General features: G+C 56.4%; 2 protein-coding genes across 2 annotated transcripts in view; one reads left to right on the top strand and one right to left on the bottom strand.

The window, feature by feature from the left end:
• The first annotated feature begins 2132 nt into the window (after positions 1 to 2132).
• LOC144950941 (fibroblast growth factor 9-like) lies at positions 2133 to 11072 on the top strand. Its single transcript, XM_078881123.1, has 5 exons — positions 2133 to 2227; positions 2444 to 2571; positions 8516 to 8619; positions 9210 to 9490; positions 10970 to 11072. Exons 1-5 carry the CDS (start codon positions 2133 to 2135, stop codon positions 11070 to 11072), a joined length of 711 nt encoding a protein of 236 aa, XP_078737249.1.
• A 6962-nt stretch (positions 11073 to 18034) lies between these two features.
• Positions 18035 to 20116, bottom strand: part of ATRX (ATRX chromatin remodeler) — an 82245-nt gene continuing 80163 nt past the window's right edge. Inside the window, 1 exon segment of the mRNA XM_078881121.1 lies at positions 18035 to 19970. Coding sequence (XP_078737247.1) covers positions 19704 to 19970 — 267 coding nt within the window. The 3' untranslated portion in view covers positions 18035 to 19703.

Raw genomic sequence — 20116 nt, 5'->3', positions numbered from 1 at the left:
TAAAAAAAAGAGAGAAAAACTAAAAAAAGAGAGAGAGGGAGGGAGGGGGAGGGGGAGAGGGGAGGGAGAGGGGGGGAGAGGGGGGAGGGAGACATAGGGAGGGAGGGGGAGGGGGAGAGGGAGAGGGGGGGAGAGGGGGGAGGGAGACATAGGGAGGGAGGGGGAGGGGGAGAGGGAGGGAGAGGGGGGAGGGAGGGGGGAGGGAGGGGGAGGGGGAGAGGGAGGGAGAGGGGGGAGGGAGGGGGGAGGGAGGGGGAGGGGGAGAGGGAGGGAGAGGGGGGAGAGGGGGGAGGGAGACATAGGGAGGGAGGGGGAGGGGGAGAGGGAGAGGGGGGGAGAGGGGGGAGGGAGACATAGGGAGGGAGGGGGAGGGGGAGAGGGAGGGAGAGGGGGGAGGGAGGGGGGAGGGAGGGGGAGGGGGAGAGGGAGGGAGAGGGGGGAGGGAGGGGGGAGGGAGGGGGAGGGGGAGAGGGAGGGAGAGGGGGGAGAGGGGGGGAGGGAGACATAGGGAGGGGGAGGGAGGGGGGGGCTGTTTGTGGGCGTGTCTGAGAGAGTTCCTCTCTAGTGACGTCACAGCGCACCTGTGTGGGACCCGCAGAGACTCCCCGCAGAGTCAGCCTCCCCAGGTCCCTCAGTCTCCCCCGTGTGTCTCTCTCCGTGTCTCCCTGTGTCTCTCTCCGTGTCTCTCTCCGTGTCTCCCTGTGTCTCCCCCGTGTCTCTCTCTCCGTGTCTCCCTGTGTCTCTCTCCGTGTCTCTCTCCGTGTCTCCCTGTGTCTCCCCCGTGTCTCTCTCTCCGTGTCTCCCTGTGTCTCCCCGTGTCTCTCTCCGTGTCTCTCTCCGTGTCTCTCTCCCTGTGTCTCCCCGTGTCTCTCTCCGTGTCTCTCTCCGTGTCTCTCTCCGTGTCTCTCTCCGTGTCTCCCTGTGTCTCCCCGTGTCTCTCTCTCCGTGTCTCCCTGTGTCTCCCCGTGTCTCTCTCCGTGTCTCTCTCCGTGTCTCCCTGTGTCTCCCCGTGTCTCTCTCCGTGTCTCTCTCCGTGTCTCCCTGCAACTCCCCGTGTCTCTCTGTCTCTGTCTCCCCCGTGTCTCTCTCCGTGTCTCTCTCCGTGTCTCCCTGCAACTCCCCGTGTCTCTCTGTCTCTGTCTCCCTGTGTCTCCCCGTGTCTCTCTCCGTGTCTCCCTCGAACTCCCCCGTGTCTCTCTCCGTGTCTCTCTCCGTGTCTCCCTCGAACTCCCCGTGTCTCCCCGTGTCTCTGTCCGTGTCTCTCTCCGTGTCTCCCTCGAACTCCCCGTGTCTCCCCGTGTCTCTGTCCGTGTCTCTCTCCGTGTCTCCCTCGAACTCCCCCGAGTCTCCATATAACTCCCCGTGTCTCTCTCTCCGTGTGTCTCTCCCTGTGTCTCTCTCTGTGTCTCCCTCTAACTCCCCGTGTCTCTCTCCGTGTCTCTCCGTGAGTAACTGCTCAAACCTTTGTCATCATGTGATGTCCTACTGCACACCATCTGTGTCACCATCACCACCATCACCACCACCATCACCACCATCATCACCACCACCATCACCTTGGTCGACTGCTCCTGTGAGCTTCGCCCACAGCTCATGGGCTGAGTTCGGCGTCGATGTTTGTGTGTTCACTGAAGTGGCAACGAGTTGTGGGTTAAGATGTGACCTTTAGGGACGCGGCGACAACAACAACATCAACAACAACATCAACAACACGAACAACAACATCATCAACACGATCAACAACATCAACACGATCAACAACAACATCATCAACACGATCAACAACAACACCATCAACATCAGCATCATCACTATCATCAGCAGCATCACATCGAGAGTGCAACCTCTGGAAAGAGAGAGGAGATCATCACCACCATCACCATCACCACCACCATCACCACCACGACCATCATCACCACCACCATCACCACGACCACCATCACCACCATCACCACCATCACCACGACCATCAACACCACCACCATCATCACCACCATCATCACCACCACCATCACCACGACCATCACCACCACCATCACCACCACCATCACCACCATCATCACCACCATCACCACCACCATCATCACCACCATCATCACCATCACCACCACCGCCACCGTGAAACTCTCACGATGGCTCCGCTCGCCGTTGCCGCTGTTGCGGCAGGAGGCGTCACCCTGATGCTGCCTCCCGTGCCCCCCCTCGTCCAATACCGCGACCATCTCCTGCTGGTCCCACCTCAAGATGTCCACCACCAACACCACCACCACCACCAACACCACCACCACCAACAACAACATCACCATCAGAAGCAGAAGAAAAGCCATCACAACAACCGCCAGCATCACCACCACCATCAGCACAACAACAACAACAGGCTGGAGGATGGCAAGGTGGAGGAGGGGTCCCGGGTGTCTTCCCTGGGTGCCCTGTTGGGCCTCAGCGAGGCGTCGTCTCACCTGCCGGGCGGCATGTTGAGGAAGCGGCAACTTTATTGCCGCACAGGACACCACCTGGAGATCCTCGCAAACGGAACCGTACGCGGGACCCGCAGAGACCACAGCAGATTTGGTACGGGGGGGGTGGGGTTGGGGGGGGGTGCGGGTACTAAGGTGTGATGGGCTTCTTGGCGATGTGGACTGTGAGATGATGGTGGGCTGTGTGGTGGACTATGGGATTGACCATGAGATTGACCATTAAATTAAGCATGAGATTGACATTGAGATTAACCATGAGATTGACCATTAAATTAAACATGAAATTGACCATGAAATTGAACATTACATTAACCATGAGATTAACCATTAAATTGACCATTAAATTAACCATGAAATTAACCATGAGATTAACCATGAGATTGACCATTAAATTAACCATGAGATTAACCATTAAATTGATCATGAAATTGACCATTAAATTAACCATGAAATTAACCATGAGATTAACCATGAGATTGACCATTAAATTAATCATGAGATTAACCATTAAATTGACCATTAAATAAGCCACGAGATTAACCATGAGATTAACCATGCAATTAACCATGAGATTAGCCATGAAATTGACCATTAGTTAAACCGTGAGATTAACCGTGAGATGGACTATGAGATGGACTATGAGATGGACTGCGGGGTCGACTGTGAGGTCAACTATAAGGTGGACAATAAGGTGGACTAACTATTTCGTGATGCTGCGTCCCGAGTTCAATTCCCGCTCAACGGCCACCAACACCGGTCACGATTATCTGAACCGGTCCTGGGCCTCCTCTAGGACGACTCAGCCTCAAATGAGTACCTGGTGTAGCGGTGTGTAGTAAACATCGACACTGGGGAGACAAAGGCGGCCGGGCGTGGTGCTGGCCACCCACCCCCTCGTGTGCCGTGCCGGCCTTCATAGGTGCTGCTCGCTAACAGCACTTGCCCCAACAGCCTGTTCAGGCTACACGGGGATCTTTGTCTTTGTTTGGAGAGAGTGGAGGATTTCCCGTAGCCTGGGCAGTGTCCTTAGGAGCGGCTCCGGTTTTGGTGGAGCGGAATTCATGTTCTCATCGGCTGCTGTAACGCTGCGTGGAAGCTACCTGGCCTGTCGCTCCTCCGTACGAAGCTTCGGGTCGTCTCGGTCACGGCACATCAATAGCTGCTCATTCAGAGGAGGAGTTGGAGACGCTGCTGCTGAGATTGGAGCGTGCCACTAAGAGGTGGGGCCTTACCATCAGCCCCACCAAAACGAAGCACCTGCTTGGGTATTTTGTACCATCGGACACTCCACCCCCACAACTCCCAATCGGTGATGGGGCAGTTGTGGAGAGAGTGGAGAGTTTCCCATACCTGGGCAGTGTGCTTATGACCGGCTCCAGTTTAACAGCAGAGATCTCACTCCGAATCAGTCGAGCGGCAATATCTTTTCACCGGTTGCGTAACGCTGTGTGGAAGCTACCTGGTCTGTCGCTCCGCACGAAGCTTCAGGTCTTCTCGGCCACAGTCATTCCCTCCCTTCTCTACGCTTGCGAAACGTGGACCCCCCCCTCCCCCCCTATATAATGGAACATCTTTCGCCGATTTTAAACACTCGGGGTCTGGCCTGCCTACGATCCATCCTCCGTTGAACCTGCAGGCTGGAATGTGTTGAGGAGCTCCACAGAGCCTTTGAAGATCTGGACAAAGTCCCATCGGTGAGTTCCTCCGGCAGGCAAGGCTGCGTTGGCTGGGTCATGTAGCCCGCATGCCCAGCTACCGCATGCCTAAACAGCTTCTGTTCGGCCGGATCGAGGGGGCTAAACGGGCGCGGCACAGGCTAGAGAAGAGATGGAGTGATGTGGTACAGGAGGACGTGGGGCTGAGTGGACTTGCCAATGACCGGTACCAGCGGTGTCAAGATCGACCTCTGTGGAGGAGGCTCGTGAAGGACGCTACTGGGTAGTTGGAGGCAGTCGCCCTCCAGCAACAACGGAGGGCGGAGGAGCGATGCTCACAACAACGAGCGGAGCGCTGGGGCGGATAAAACGCAGCGAGTTGGCAGAGTGTCGGGGGCACAGGTGTATGAGTGTGTCCGTGAGTGCAGGTGCTTAGGGGCCGTCCATAAATGACGTCACGCACCTAGGGGGGGGGGTCAGACATTTGTGACGATGTGTGACGAGGGGGGAGGGGGGGGGTTTGAGAAATGTGACGTCACATAAAAATGTGCAACTTTAAATAAATATAGACAACACGTTCTACTTAATTATATATACTTTTTGATAAATGTTTTCTCCTACAACATCAGAGTGCAGCGCCACATTAAATACGCACTACAATGACAATAGTTTAAAGCGATTTGAAGCATGTTTTATATTTTTTTTTTGGGGGGGGGGGCAGAGCTTTGTGACGTCATATTTGAGGGGGGTCTGACTTTTTGTGACGCCGTGTGACGAGGGGGGGGGGGTCAAAAATCGTCCATAATCGCGTGACGTCATTTATGGACGGCCCTTTAAGTGTATATGTGTATATACAAGTAGGTGTATGTGTGTAAGTGTGTGTGTGTGTAAGTGTGTGTGTATGTGTGCGAGTGTAAGTGTATGTGTGTGTAAGTGTGTGTGTGTATGTGTGTGTAAGTGTGTGTGTGTATGTGTGTGTGTGTGTAAGTGTATGTGTGTGTAAGTGTGTGTGTGTATGTGTGTGTAAGTGTGTGTGTGTGTAAGTGTATGTGTGTGTAAGTGTGTGTGTGTGTAAGTGTGTGTGTGTGTAAGTGTGTGTGTGTGTAAGTGTGTGTGTGCGTGTAAGTGTGTGCGTGTATGTGTGTGTAAGTGTGTGTGTGTGTAAGTGTGTGTGTGTGTAAGTGTGTGTAAGTGTGTGTGTATGTGTGTGTAAGTGTATGTGTGTGTAAGTGTGTGTGTGTGTAAGTGTATGTGTGTATGTGTGTGTGTGTGTAAGTGTGTGTAAGTGTGTGTGTAAGTGTGTGTGTGTGTATGTGTGTGTAAGTGTGCGTGTGCGTGTAAGTGTGTGCGTGTATGTGTGTGTAAGTGTGTGTGTGCAAAATACAGTGTACTCGATGTGGTGACACGTGTGCGCGTGTGTGCACGTGTTAGTGTGTTTGTGTGGAGGCTTAGTGCAGTGTCCGTGACGTGTTGACACGTGTGTATGTATGTGTGAATGTATGTGTGTGCGTGTATGTGTGTGTATGTGTGTGTGTATGTATGTGCATGTGTGTGCGTGTCTGTATGTGTGTGTGCGTGTATGTGTGTGTATGTGCGCGTATGTGTGTATGTGTGTGCGTGTCTATATGTGTATGTGTGTGTGTGCATGTATGTGTGTGTTTGTGTGTATATGTGCGTGTGTGTATGTGTGTGTATAATGGAGCATCTTCGCCGGTTATACACATTTAGGCTGGCCTGCCTACGATCCATCCTGGGTTTAACCTGCAGGCTGGATTGTGTGAGGAGCTCACAAATCCTTGAAAGATCTGGGCAAAGTCCCATCGGTGAGCTCCTCCAGCAGGCAAGGCTGCGTTGGCTGGGTCATGTAGCCCGCATGCCCAGCCACCGCATGCCCAAACAGCTTTTGTTCCGTCGGATCGAGGGGGCTAAACGGGCGCGGCACGGGCTAGAGAAGAGATGGAGTGACGTGGTACAGGAGGACGTGGAGCTGAGTGGACTTGCCGATGACTGGTACCAGCGGTGTCAGGATCGGCCTCAGTGGAGGAGGCTCGTGAAGGACGCTACTGGGCAGTTGGAGGCAGTCGCCCTCCAACAACAACGGAGGGCGGAGGAGCGACGCTCACAACAACGAGCGGAGCGCCGGGTGGCTAAAGCGCAGCAAGTTGGTACAGTAGGGGACACAGGTGGTGCATCAGCCAGTCATCTCGGTCATCTCGGTCAGTCGACCCGTGGCACCTGCTGGGTCTGCCCCGTGACCTCGTTCCAGCGGGCGTTCGACACTTCACGTGGCCTCAAGGTGCACATGGCCTGGCACAAGCGTCGTGGTGACGTCACCGCCACTTAGTAGCGAATGGCGGTTGTTGTTGTTGTGTATGTGTATGTATATATGTGTGTATGAGTGTGTGTGTATATATATGTGTGTGTGTATATATATGTGTGTGTATGTGGGGAGTGGTGGTGCAGCGGTTAGCGCTACACTGCGCTTCGAACCCGGCGACCCGAGTTCGATTCCGGCTCACGGCCACCACCAACACCAGCGACGATTATCTGAACCTGGTTATGGGCCTCCCCTAGGTCGACTCAGCCTCAAATAAGTACCTGGTGCGGTGTGTAAAAAGAAAAATCGACACTGGGAAGACAAAGGCGGCCGGGCGTGGTGCTGGCCACCCACCCCCTCGCGTGCCTGTTAAGGCTACACGGGGAAGCTGTCTCTGTAACTCGTACCGGTGTTGTAATTGCCGCGCCTGGAGATCGCATCGACCTGCGTTGTAATACCGTGGCGAGATGTTGACTACCTCGCCTGGTCTACAGGAGGTCGTGGGCTCGATCCCGACCCTGACGATGCCTGCTGCTGTATATTTGGAGTTTGCGTGTCTCTCTCTCTCTCCCCGTGGTGAGATGTTAACTACCTCGCCTGGTCTACAGGAGGTCGTGGGGTCAATCCCGACCCTGACGATGCCTGCTGCTGTATATTTGGAGTTTGCGTGTCTCTCTCTCCGTGGTCACTGCGTGGATTTTGACCCGGCTCACCACGCGTTTCGACTCAGCGGCTTCTGCTGCTGCTCTGAATGTCCACGTGGCCACGACAACGAACGCCGTCTCTCTGTTGAAGCCCTCATTTGTGATCGCCAGCGTGGCTTTGTGAGCTACGTAGTGCCGTGGGGCCTTACCCGATATAAAAACACATTGTCCTGCGGAGGGAGCTGGTAGAGACGTTGGGTTGCTCGGTCAATGGCCTGCAGGGTCAACGGCGGCGTGGTGTATTCCGCAAATATGGCCGACTGTGAGGGCGGGCACAAGCCGGCGTGAGTAGGTGAAACGTTGAGTTTTATAAGGGCACCACGGGGTGACCAGCCCCTCCCCACCCAGCCCCACCCCTCCCACCCCCCACCCAGCCCCACCCTCCCCACCCAGCCCCTCCCCCCCCACCCAGTCCCTCCCAGCACGACGGACGGACACAATAATCCCCTGTGGGCTGGTGGAACCAGTGGGTTCCTACCAGTATAACAGTCGCGTAGCACTGTCGTAGTAGTGGCAGGAGGAGGAGGAGGTTCGCGAGAGGGACCTGGAACCGATGATGGGACTCGCTGGGGACCCGTGGCTCAGCGAGAAAAGCGTCGCCGTGACACGGCGAACTTCTTTCACACCGTACGTAGCCAACCGCGCTGATCTGAGGTGCTGGATCGAACCCACGACCTCCTGTATACCAGGCGAGATAGTTAACATCTCACCACGGGGAGAGAGAGACACGCAAACTCCAAATATACAGCAGGCGTCGTCAGGGTCGGGATCGAACCCACGACCTTCTGTGTACCAGGCGAGATAGTTAACATCTCACCACGGAGAGAGAGAGACACGCAAACTCCAAATATACAGCAGGCGTCGTCAGGGTCGGGATCGAACCCACGACCTTCTGTGTACCAGGCGAGGTAGTTAACATCTCACCACGGAGAGAGAGACACGCAAACTCCAAATATACAGCAGGCGTCGTCAGGGTCGGGATCGAACCCACGACCTTCTGTGTACCAGGCGAGGTAGTTAACATCTCACCACGGAGAGAGAGACACGCAAACTCCAAATATACAGCAGGCGTCGTCAGGGTCGGGATCGAACCCACGACCTCCTGTGTACCAGGCGAGGTAGTCAACATCTCATAGGGAGGAGAGGGGCAGGGATGGTGGAGTTGAGAGGGTGAAGTTGGTCTGTATCTGTCCACAACTCAGCAATTCGTGTACCACCCTGACGCTCCTCACAGGCTGCTGCTACTCGCAGCTCTCTCGTACGTTGAACCAACGTTGAACCAACGTTGGTTCGACGTCGGCGTGTGGTTGAACCAACGTTGCAGCAACTTGGGCCAATGTTGTCGCTGTGTTTCTGCCGCAGGCATCCTCGAGTTCTTCAGCATCGCCGTAGGCCTGGTGAGCATCCGTGGGGTGGACACTGGGAGGTTCCTGGCCATGAACGACAGAGGGGAGCTCTATGGCGCGGTGAGACATCAACAACATCAACATCATCATCAACATCATCATCATCACCATTATCATCATCAACATCATCATCAACATCATCATCACCATCAACACCATCATCATCAATACCATTATCATCATCATTAACATCATCATCAACACCATCATCATCAACACCATCATCATCAACATCATCATCATCAACACCATCATCATCAACATCATCATCACCACCACCATCATCATCAACATCACCACTATCATCATCACCATCATCATCAACACCATCATCATCATCAACACCATCATCATCAACATCATCATCACCACCACCACCATCATCATCAACATCACCACTATCATCATCATCACCATCATCATCAACACCATCATCATCACCACCAACACCATCAACACCATACACATCAAGATCATCATCATCATCATCACCATCAACACCATCATCATCAAGACCATCATCATCATCACCACCATCAACACCATCATCATGACCACCACCAACACCATCATCATCATCACCACCACCACCACCATCATCACCACCCCTACCCCCACCACCCCCCCTACCACCCCATCTGTTCCTGTAGACGCGGCTGAGTGCCGAGTGCGTCTTCAAGGAGGAGTTCGAGGAGAACTGGTACAACACGTACTCCTCCAGCCTCCACCGCCAGCGGCCGAGTGGGAGGCGTCTCTACCTGGCGCTCAACAGAGACGGCAGCGCGCGCGACGCCACGCGGACTCGCCGCACGCAGCGGTTCGCGCACTTCCTGCCCAGACACGTGGAACAGCAGCAGCAGCCGCAGCATCAGCAGCTGCAGCATCTGCAACAGCAGCAGCAGCATCAGCAGCTGCAGCAGCAGCAGCATCAGCAGCCGCAGCATCTGCAACAGCAGCAGCATCTGCAGCAGCAGCCGCAGCATCTGCAACAGCAGCAGCATCTGCAACAGCAGCATCAGCAGCATCAGCAGCAGCAGCATCAGCAGCAGCGGAAGCCTCTGGAGAGGAGGGACCGGTTCAACAGCGGGCGGCGGACAAACTTGGCAACACCTGAACGGGTCCCGAGACTTTTGGGGGGTTTTTTGGGGGGGGCGGCGGGGAAGGAATAGGACCGGAGACGTTCGTCCGTGCCAGCCAGACAGCCAGCAAGGCAGTCAGACGGTCAGTTAGTCAGCCGGCTAGGCAGTCAGGCAGCCAGCTAGTCATTCCGGCGGCCAGTGAGCCAGCCAGCCAGCCAAACTTGTATTCTTTATCAAATGGATTCGGGGGGCTCCGTTCGCAAAGCCCCTGGACCGAGCCCGCCGGCAGGAGGTCACGGGACAAACCCAGCAGGTGCCATGGGTCGACTGAGTGAGATGACGACTGGCAGATGCACCACCTGTGCCCCCTACGCACACACACACACGTGCACACACACACACGTGTACACACACACACGTGTACACACACACACGCGTGAACGTGTCCGACGCGTGTATGTGTGTACACGTGTGTGTGCGTAGGGGGCACAGGTGGTGCATCTGCCAGTCGTCATCTCAGTCAGTCGACCCATGGCACCTGCTGGGTCTGTCCCGTGACCTCCTGCACCTAGCCTGGCACAGCAGTCAGCCCGTGGCACCTGCTGGGTCTGTCCCGTGACTTCTGGCCGGCGGGCGTTCGACACTTCACGTGGCCTCAAGGTGCACCTAGCCTGGCACAACAAGCGCCGTGGTGACGTCACCTCCACTTAGTGTCGAATGGCGGCTGCTGTTGTTGTTGTTGAGGGAGCGGTGGTGCAGCGGTTAGCGCTACGCTGCGCTCAGAACCCGGCGACCCGAGTTCGATTCCCGCTCACGGCCAACACCGGTGACGATTATCTGAACCGGTCCTGGGCCTCCCCTAGGTCGACTCAGCCTCAAATGAGTAGCTGGTGTAGCGGTGTGTAGTAAACATCGCCACTGGGGAGACAAAGGCGGCCGGGCGTGATGCTGGCCACCCACCCACCCCCTCGTGTGCCGTGGCGGTCTTCACAGGTGCTGCTCGCTAACAGCACTTGCCCCTACAGCCTGTTACAGGCTACACGGGGGAGAGGAGGGTGGTGGTGGATGGACTTCTGATGATGATGGGGGGGGGGGCTAAGACGACGTTGCCACAAGGTGGTTCCCACCCCACCCACCCCACCCGCTTCACCCCACCCACCCCACCCCACCCACCCACCCCACCCGCCCCACCACGCCTACGGCACCTGGCAAGCGCCTGGGTGGTGACCGCGCTCCTGAAGACAAACCCAGACTCACGGCGCCTGCCAGAGACTTCCTGAGATCGGATGACCCCTGGACAACCCCTGGAAGACCTCCCGGATGACCTGTAGACACTTGGATGACCCCCTGGATGACCTCCGGATAACCCCCGGAAGACACCTGGATGACCCCCTAGGTGACCTACCTGATGACCCCTGGACGACCCCTGGATGACCTCCCAGATGACCTCCAGAAGACACTTGGATGACCCCCTGGATGACCTCCCTGATGACCCACGGATGACCCCTAGATAACCTCCGAAAGACACCTGGATGACCCCCTGGATGACCTCCCGGATGAACCCTGGACGACCCCTAGATCACCCCTAGATAACCACCAGAAGACACTTGGATGACCCCCTGGATGACCTCCCTGATGACCCACGGATGACCCCTAGATGACCTCCAGAAGACACTTGGATGACCTCCGGATGACCTCCCCGGATGACCTCCGCCGGATCGCGACAGAGCCGCGGACTTCTGTGGCAAGGGGCCCCCACGCTCTCGGTGTGCTGTTGCTCGATGTTTGTGTCGCCATGCCCTCCACCACCACCCACCGAGTGCGTGTGTCTATAGGTTGGTGAAATCGCGTGTCTGTGTGTGTGTCTGTGTGTGTCTGTGTGTGTCTGTGTGTGGTCTCTGTGTGTGTCTCTGTGTGTGGGGGAGCGGTGGTGCAGCGGTTAGCACGCTGAACTACGAACCTAGGCTACCCGAGTTCGAGTCCCGCTCACGGCCACCAACACCGGTGACGATTATCTGAACCGGTCCTGGGCCTCCCCTAGAACGACTCGGCCTCAAAAGAGTACATGGTGCGTGGGCGTTGAACTTCTTTCGCACCGCACGTAGCCGAACCGTGCCGATGGCGTCGAGCTCTCAGCTCACCGGGTGAGGGTGGTGCGGGGGGGTGGTGAGGGTGGTGAGGGTGGTGCGGGGGGGTGGTGAGGGTGGTGCGGGGGGTGAAGAGGGCGGTGAGGGTGGGGGAGGTGGCGAGGGAGTGAACAATCATGGGGAGCGGTGGCGCAGTGGTTAGCGCTGCACCGAGCACACGTTCGATTCACAAGCTGCCCGCACGCCGAAAAAACCACGTGACGAGCATCTGCCGAACCCGATATCTGGGCTCCGAGCCTAGATCGACTCAGCCTCAAACGAGTACCTGGTGCGGTGTGCGCGTGTGACCTGGTTTTCACCCGAGGACGGCTGCTTGCGTTGTGGCCGAAACGTCGTGAGAATTATTTTATGATGTTTTATTTTTTATTATTTTATTACTTCCCTTCTACGTGATGACTTTACCGAAAGAACCAAGAAGATGAATCCCTGCAGTCACGAAAGAAGCTTTTTACATCGAAATTTGCAGCCTTCGTCATTTGTGAGTATCCTTGCACGCGCTCGTGAAATCCGGGATCACCACGATGATGATGATCGTGATGATGATGATCGTGATGATGATCGTGATGATGATGATGATCGTGATGATGATGATCGTGATGATGATCGTAATGATGATGATCGTGATGATGATGATCGTGATGATGATCGTGATGATGATGATCGTGATGATGATCGTGATGATGATGATCGTGATGATGATGATCGTGATGATGATGATCGTGATGATGATGATCGTGATGATGATGATCGTGATGATGATCGTAATGATGATGATCGTGATGATGATGATCGTGATGATGATGATCGTGATGATGATCGTGATGATGATCGTAATGATGATGATCGTGATGATGATGATCGTGATGATGATGATGATCGTGATGATGATGATAATCCTGGGCTGCAGAAGACCTCCACGTGTCAACTTTAAACGCTTGTTCCAAGATCACAACATTTATCGTACTGATCACTTTTAATGTGTTTTTTTTTAAAATCCTTCCGTCCTTAGCTTTGTCGCAATCTTAAGATATATTTATTGCTAAGTTAAGATCCTTAAGTGCCGCCCGCCATGCCAAGCCCGCTCTCTCTCTCTCTCGGTGCCCTTCTCGCTGTACAAGTATTTATTTGTGTATTTATTAAATCGGTGTTATGATCACGACGACAAGCCGCGGGCATGCGTCATTCTCACCCCCCCCCTCTCCCCCCCGCGTTGTGTGGGTGAGAGAGACAAAGGCGGCCGGGCGTGGTTGCTGGCCACATCACCCCCCATCAATCGCCACCAGTGCCGGCCTTAATAGGTGCTCGCAAACAGCACTTGGCCCCCAAAAGTGTTACAGGCTACACGGGGGAACTTTGGCTTTGTGAGGGAGTGTGTGGGGGCTCAGCTGGTGTAAAGATCCCCCGTGTAGCCTTAACAGACTGTAGGGGCAAGTGCTGTTATAGCGAGTAGCACCTATGAAGGCCGGCACGGCACACACACAGTGACACAAAGTGACACACAGTGACACAAAGTGACACACACACACACAGTGACACACACACACAGTGACACACACACACAGTCACACAGTGACACACACACCAAAAACAAGCACTAAAGAAAGGGATGTTTTTATTATTATCATAATCATCATCTCTCAGTTTATTTCAACTTCGTATCGCTTTTGTGTCTGTTTACATCTCCCACATCATCATCAACAACAACAACAACAACCCTGGCGAGCGACAGCCTTTCGCTCGACAACAACAACAACCAAAACAACGTCAACAGCCTCAACAAGACCATCGCAATGCCGTTCCGCGACAGGGAGAGGGCTGGGTTTGAACCCAAAACAAGTTCCATGGAAATCGAGAATAAGCTCAGAGTAGTCAGTAAGCTCACCATTAAATTTCAATTTAAAGCTTCTTTCGTGACTGCAGGGATTCATCTTCTTGGTTCTTTCGGTAAAGTCACGTAGAAGGGAAGTAATAAAATAATAAAAATAAAACAATAAAATAAAATAATTCTCACGACGTTTCGGCTACAACGCAAGCAGCCGTCTTCAGGTGAAGACTTTACCGAAAGAACCAAGAAGATGAATCCCTGCAGTCACGAAAGAAGCTTTAAATCGAAAAAGACTTTATTGTTGTATTTTTATTATTTTATTATTTCCATTCTACGTAAGCTCACCAGTCAGTCAGCTCACCACCGCGCCGACGGTTCGGGACCACCCCCTCCAGCAGACTGAACAGCGCCACGCGTCTAGGTCAAGCAGCGTCCCTGCGGGCGCGATGTGGAGGTGGTGGTGAGTATCACGGCGACCAGATGTTGACGACCTCGCCTGGTCTACAGGAGGGAGTTCTCGTGTGTTTGACCCTGACGACGCCTGCTGTTGTATATGTGGAGTTTGCTGCGTCTGTCTCTCTCTCTGCCTCCGGGTTTCCACCCTCTCCCGCCTCCACATTGTTGAGTCGCCGTCACGCGGCGCTTAGAATATTATTTGGCGCCTGCTATGATGACGACGACGACGCCGATGATAGAGCCACTCTACACACTGGGCTATGGTCTGCCTCTGAACAAACACAAAACAAGCTACACGGCTCAGTGGGGGGGGGGGAGGGGGGCTCGTGACCTGGTTAGAAAAATAGAAGTTTCAGTTCCGTCAATCGAGCATCTGGATCCAGGGCCAAGCGATCATGATGCGTTGGCCCCGTGCGTGACGTCACCCCCCACACCCCCCACCCAGATTCAGAGGCACGCCACGGCTCGGTTCCAGCTCGGTTCCAGCCCGGTTCCAGCCCGGTTCCAAGCCCGCTTCCAAGCTCGGCTCCAGGCTCGGTTCCAGCTCGGTTCCGGCTCGGTTCCAGCTCGGTTCCAGCCCGGTTCCAGCCCGGTTCCAAGCTCGGCTCCAGGCTCGGTTCCGGCTCGGTTCCAGCTCGGTTCCAGCCCGGTTCCAGCCCGGTTCCAAGCCCGCTTCCAAGCTCGGCTCCAGGCTCGGTTCCAGCTCGGTTCCGGCTCGGTTCCAGCTCGGTTCCAGCCCGGTTCCAGCCCGGTTCCAAGCTCGGCTCCAGGCTCGGTTCCGGCTCGGTTCCAGCTCGGTTCCAGCCCGGTTCCAGCCCGGTTCCAAGCCCGCTTCCAAGCTCGGCTCCAGGCTCGGTTCCAGCTCGGTTCCGGCTCGGTTCCAGCTCGGTTCCAGCCCGGTTCCAGCCCGGTTCCAAGCTCGGCTCCAGGCTCGGTTCCGGCTCGGTTCCAGCCCGGTTCCAGCCCGGTTCCAGCTCGGTTCCAAGCTCGGTTCCAAGCTCGGCTCCAGGCTCGGTTCCGGCTCGGTTCCAGCTCGGTTCCGGCTCGGTTCCGGCTCGGTTCCGGCTCGGTTCCGGCTCGGTTCCGGCTCGGTTCCGGCTCGGTTCCGGCTCGGTTCCAGCTCGGTTCCAGCTCGGTTCCGACTCGGTTCCAGCTCGGTTCCAGCCTGGTTCCAGCACGGTTCCAGCTCGGTTCTGGCCTGGTTTCAGCTCGGTTCCAGCAACCAACGAGTGGGGCGAGTGAGATTTAGAATGGACGCCAAGGCGTTCATGGGGGTGTTTGTGCTCGCCACATGAATTTCCACGTCATGACAAGGACATCATCCTCCGCTGAAGCCGTCATTCTGTGATGGGCCTTGACCTGGTCAACAATAACAACACAAACCTGCACCCGTGCCGTGCTGGTTCGGCTCGCATGTGTCCACACAACAACCGCCATTCGCCACTAAGTGGCGGTGACGTCACCACGACGCTTGTGCCAGGCCACGTGCACCTTGAGGCTACCACGTGAAGTGTCGAACGCCCGCTGGCAGGAGGTCACGGGGCAGACCCAGCAGGTGCCACGGGTCGACTGACCGAAATGTGTCCACATACGCGCACGTGTGTACACCGCTATACACACACACACGTACACACACACACACACGTACACACGTGTCTGTGTGTGTGGTAGTGGGGAGGGTTAGCGCTACGCTACGAAACCGGCAAGTTCGATTCCCACTCACGGCCAACACCACCGGTGACGATTATCTGAACCGGTCCTGTGCGCAGTTGGAATCTTACAAACCACACCCCACCCCCTAAACAAATGGAACACTCCAACATTACAGTGACAACACTTGCTAAAAGTGAATTTAAAACGAAGTAATACGATTTGACCCTCCCCCCCTCCCCCAACTCCTTTGGAATGGAAGAGACACCGTTAGACAATGACGACGACATTAGAATGGTCTCGGAATTTGATTGTTTTTAATGAACTCCTCTAAGGAGGGGAGGGGGGGGGGGGCGTTTGGTGAGAAAATAAATCCCTTCGCTTGTAAACATCCAAACAAATCACGCTCCGCTGAATCGTCAACTCCAGCAACAAACAACAACAAAGTTCCACCCGCCCCAGTGTGTTCCACCCACCGCTATACACACACACAGCTACCACACACACACCACACACCACACACACACAGCTACCACACACACACCACACCACACACACCACACCACAAAAAAAAAAGATCCCCCGTATAGCCTTAACAGACTGTAGGGGCAAGTGCTGTTAGCGAGCACCTATGAAGGCCAGAACGGTACACGAGGGGGTGGGTGGCCAGCACCACGCCCGACCGCCTTTGTCTCCCCAGTGACGATGTTTACACACCTCACCAGGTACTCATTTGAGGCTGAGTCGACCTAGGGGAGGCCGGGACCGGTTCAGATAATCGTCACTGGTGTTGGCCGTGAGCGGGAATCGAACTCGTGTCGCCAGGTTCATAGCGCAGCGCGCTAACCGCTACACTACCGCTCCCCACACCACACCACACACCACACACACAGGTAACCACACACACACCACACACACACACAGGTAACCACACACACACAGAGCCAGCACGGTACAGGTCGGTTTGTTTTCCCACTGGCTGTATGCCAAGCCGAGCCCAGCAGGGCCAGGGGGGGGCGGGGGCTCACTGTGACGCGTTTCGCTATCTCGAGATCTGATTGGCTGGCGTAGACGCGTCATCACGCCGTGACGGCGGTTGGACCAATGGGGGAGGGAGAGGGGGGGGGAAATCGCCATGGCAACGCTTCCGCCATCTTGTCGACGATCGTCGTCGTCGTGATACAAACGAACATCGATCGGACGACAAAATAAGATAAAATACTCACGAAGAACAAACTCCGTACGGAGTGACGACATTATTAAGGGGAGGGGGTGGGGGGGAGAGAGCTGTGGTAGTTAAAACAAAATACACAAACTCGTAACAAAACAAAAACTTCAAGCTTTAAAAGTATCGGGGAAAAGGGGGTTTCGGAGAATCCCACAATCGCCGCATTTCACCGCACCTTTTGGTTTTGCCTCTCGACTATGAAGGGATGGGGGGGACCTCTGTAGAGTTCCACGGTTACGGGGAACTCCGCCGTGGCACGCCGCCGGGGTTTGGCGGGAATCGGGAATCTCTGAGCGAGCCCAAAATCGGTAAGTGGTGGAGTGGGGGGGGGGAGAGAGACCCCCGGCGAATTCGATCGCTCGGCAAATCGACGGCGACCGCTCCCCGTCAAACTCGGTGCGCCGAGATCGTTGTTGGGGCAAGGGAGCTGCTAGCCAACAGCAGCAGCAACAGCAGCAACAGCAGCAACAACAGCAGCAGCAAGAGCAGCAACAGCAGCAACAGCAGCAGCGCCTATGAAGGCCGGCGCAGGAAGTTGGCTTCGTGGGAAAATCACCGTCGATGTTGACCACGCACCGCGCCCGGTAGTCGTTTCATGCCGAGTCGACCTAGGGGTGGTGGGGGGGGGGTGGGTGGGGGAGGCCCCCCCCCCCCCCCAGGACCGGTTCTGACGATCGCCATCACCGGTGTCGCTGGTGGCCGCGAGAGCCTCGCCGGGAGATTGGAAATGAACCCGTGGTGACCTCTGGCTTCGGGAGGGCGACATGTGGGTCTCTGTGAGTCTATGGGTCTCTGTGTGAGTGTATGGGTCTCTGTGTGAGTCTATGGGTCTCTGTGTGAGTGTATGGGTCTCTGTGTGAGTCTACGGGTCTCTGTGTGAGTCTATGGGTCTGTGTGAGTCTACGGGTCTCTGTGTGAGTCTGTGGGTCTCTGTGTGAGTCTGTGGGTCTCTGTGTGAGTATGTGAGTCTCTGTGACTCTATGGGTCTGTTTGTGAGTATTATGGATCTCAACGAGTCCAGAATTGCGTGAAACACGTGGTGGTGGGGTGGGTGGTTTAAAGAGAACACGAACGACACAGAAACAGGACCATCGACTGAATCGTTCCGACACGTTTATCTCAACCTCACAGCCGCCGGTTTGCCGTGACGCGGCGGGAACGCGGTGAATATTTACCGGGGGAATAAAATTAAAAATTAAACACAAAAACGGTGGCGGTGGTCATGTCACACAGAGCGGCGAGCGGTTTTGGCGTCAAGTCGAGGGAAAACGCCGCGCGGAATCGACGCTCGGTCGGAAAGAGGGCAACCCATCCACCGCTGCCAAGGCAACCGGTTCGCGAGCGTTGGTCACTAGGCAACCGGCCGCGCGGGTCACTAGGCAACCGGCCGCGCGGGTCGCTAGGCAACCGGCCGCGCGGGTCACTAGGCAACCGGCCGCGCAGGTTACTAGGCAACCGGCCGTGCAGGTCGCTAGGCAACCGGCCGCGCAGGTCACTAGGCAACCGGCCGCGCAGGTCGCTAGGCAACCGGCCGCGCAGGTCGCTAGGCAACCGGCCGCGCAGGTCGCTAGGCAACCGGCCGCGCAGGTCGCTAGGGCAACCGGCCGCGCAGGTCGCTAGGCAACCGGCCGCGCGGGTCGCTAGGGCAACCGGCCGCGCAGGTCGCTAGGCAACCGGGCGAGCGGGAAAGGTGCAGGTTGCACACGGCGGCTGGGATGATCTGGGTCTATATAAAAATAACACGCGGACGACATCACCAAGGCAACACACCATCGCTGCTCCTGGACCGGAGCTCCTCGCCACAACGACTTCCAACATTGGGGGGGGGGCAGCGGGGGGGGGGGGGAAATGTAGCCCCCCCCCGACCCCCCGAAAGGAAAACAAAAAGTGCCCTGGTGATGGTCAACACAAATTTGCCGGCGATGCTGCAGCAACGCCGACAGATACAGTAGCAAAAATCGGGGGCGGGGGGGGAGGGGGGCAGGGATGTGACGGAAGGGAGGGAGGGGGCCCGTGGTTGGTTTGCGTCCAGGCCGTCCGTGGCCTACCCTAGAGGGGGGCGGGCGGGGGGGGGGGGGCCCGAGGCTGTGACCCCCCCCCCACACGTCGCTTTGCCCGTGGCTCAAACGGAGCCGAATCTCTGTCAATGGAGCCCGCAGCGGTGTTGACACTGAATTCGCACGGGCCCACAGAGGCCCACGTTAGGCCACAGAGGCGAACGTTAGGCCAGTGGCCAACATTAGCTCACCGAGGCCCACATTCGCTCGCTCTGACCCAGTGACCCACAGTGAACCACAAGTGATCCAATATTCGGCCACATTTTGCCAACAACCCACATTAGGCCACAGCGACCCACCCTAGCTCGCTCTGACCTACAGCGAGCCGCCAGTTAGGCAACCACCGCCGGCCCACACTCAAGACCACAGTCGCCCCCCTCCCCCCACCGCACAAACAGGCCACAGCGACCCAACAACAACAATGGGGCGGCTTGCGAAGCCACCCACCCCCCCCAACGATTATCATCTCGCTCCGACCCACCACGGCGAGCACGAGGGGAGACGGCGGTGACCCGGCGATAGGGCACGGCGACGGCCTACAGAGGGGGCCTACTACAGAGAGGCCTACAGAGAGGCCGACAGAGAGGCCTACAGAGAGGCCTACAGAGAGGCCTACAGAGAGGCCTAGCAACCCACCCCCCCCCCGTGCCCGCCCTCACCCCGGGCCAATCAACGTTTAGGCCCGTAGCAGCTCCGTCACAATCACAGCAGAATGGGCTCCTGTTGAGAGCCGTCCCCCGTCTGTGGCCCGGCCCCAGAGGACGAGCCGGGCATAGCGCCGCCGACACCGATACCGCCACGCTGCTGCTGCTGCTGCAGCAGGCCATGAAGGCCGCCCGTGTGCGGTCTGTAGGCGGCGGCGGCCTGCATGGTGAGCAGCTGCTGCTGCTGGTGCTGCTGCTGCTGCAGCATGGCTTGCGCCTGCAGCTGCGCCGTTTGCTGGGCCAGGCTCTGGTAGGCCTGGAAGATCTGGTGGTGGGTGGGGAGGAGGGGGGGGGGGGTGAGGGTGAGTACACGCGTGTGTACACGTGTGTGTGTATACACGCGTGTGTGTACACGTGTGTGTGTGTGTATACACGTGTGTGTATACACGTGTGTGTATACACGGTGTACAT

Source organism: Lampetra fluviatilis, chromosome 60 (assembly GCF_964198595.1).
Source record: "Lampetra fluviatilis chromosome 60, kcLamFluv1.1, whole genome shotgun sequence".
Classification (NCBI taxonomy): Eukaryota; Metazoa; Chordata; class Hyperoartia; order Petromyzontiformes; family Petromyzontidae; genus Lampetra; species Lampetra fluviatilis.
Note: the sequence above shows the minus strand (reverse complement) of the source record. Positions and strands in the feature narration are given on the sequence as shown.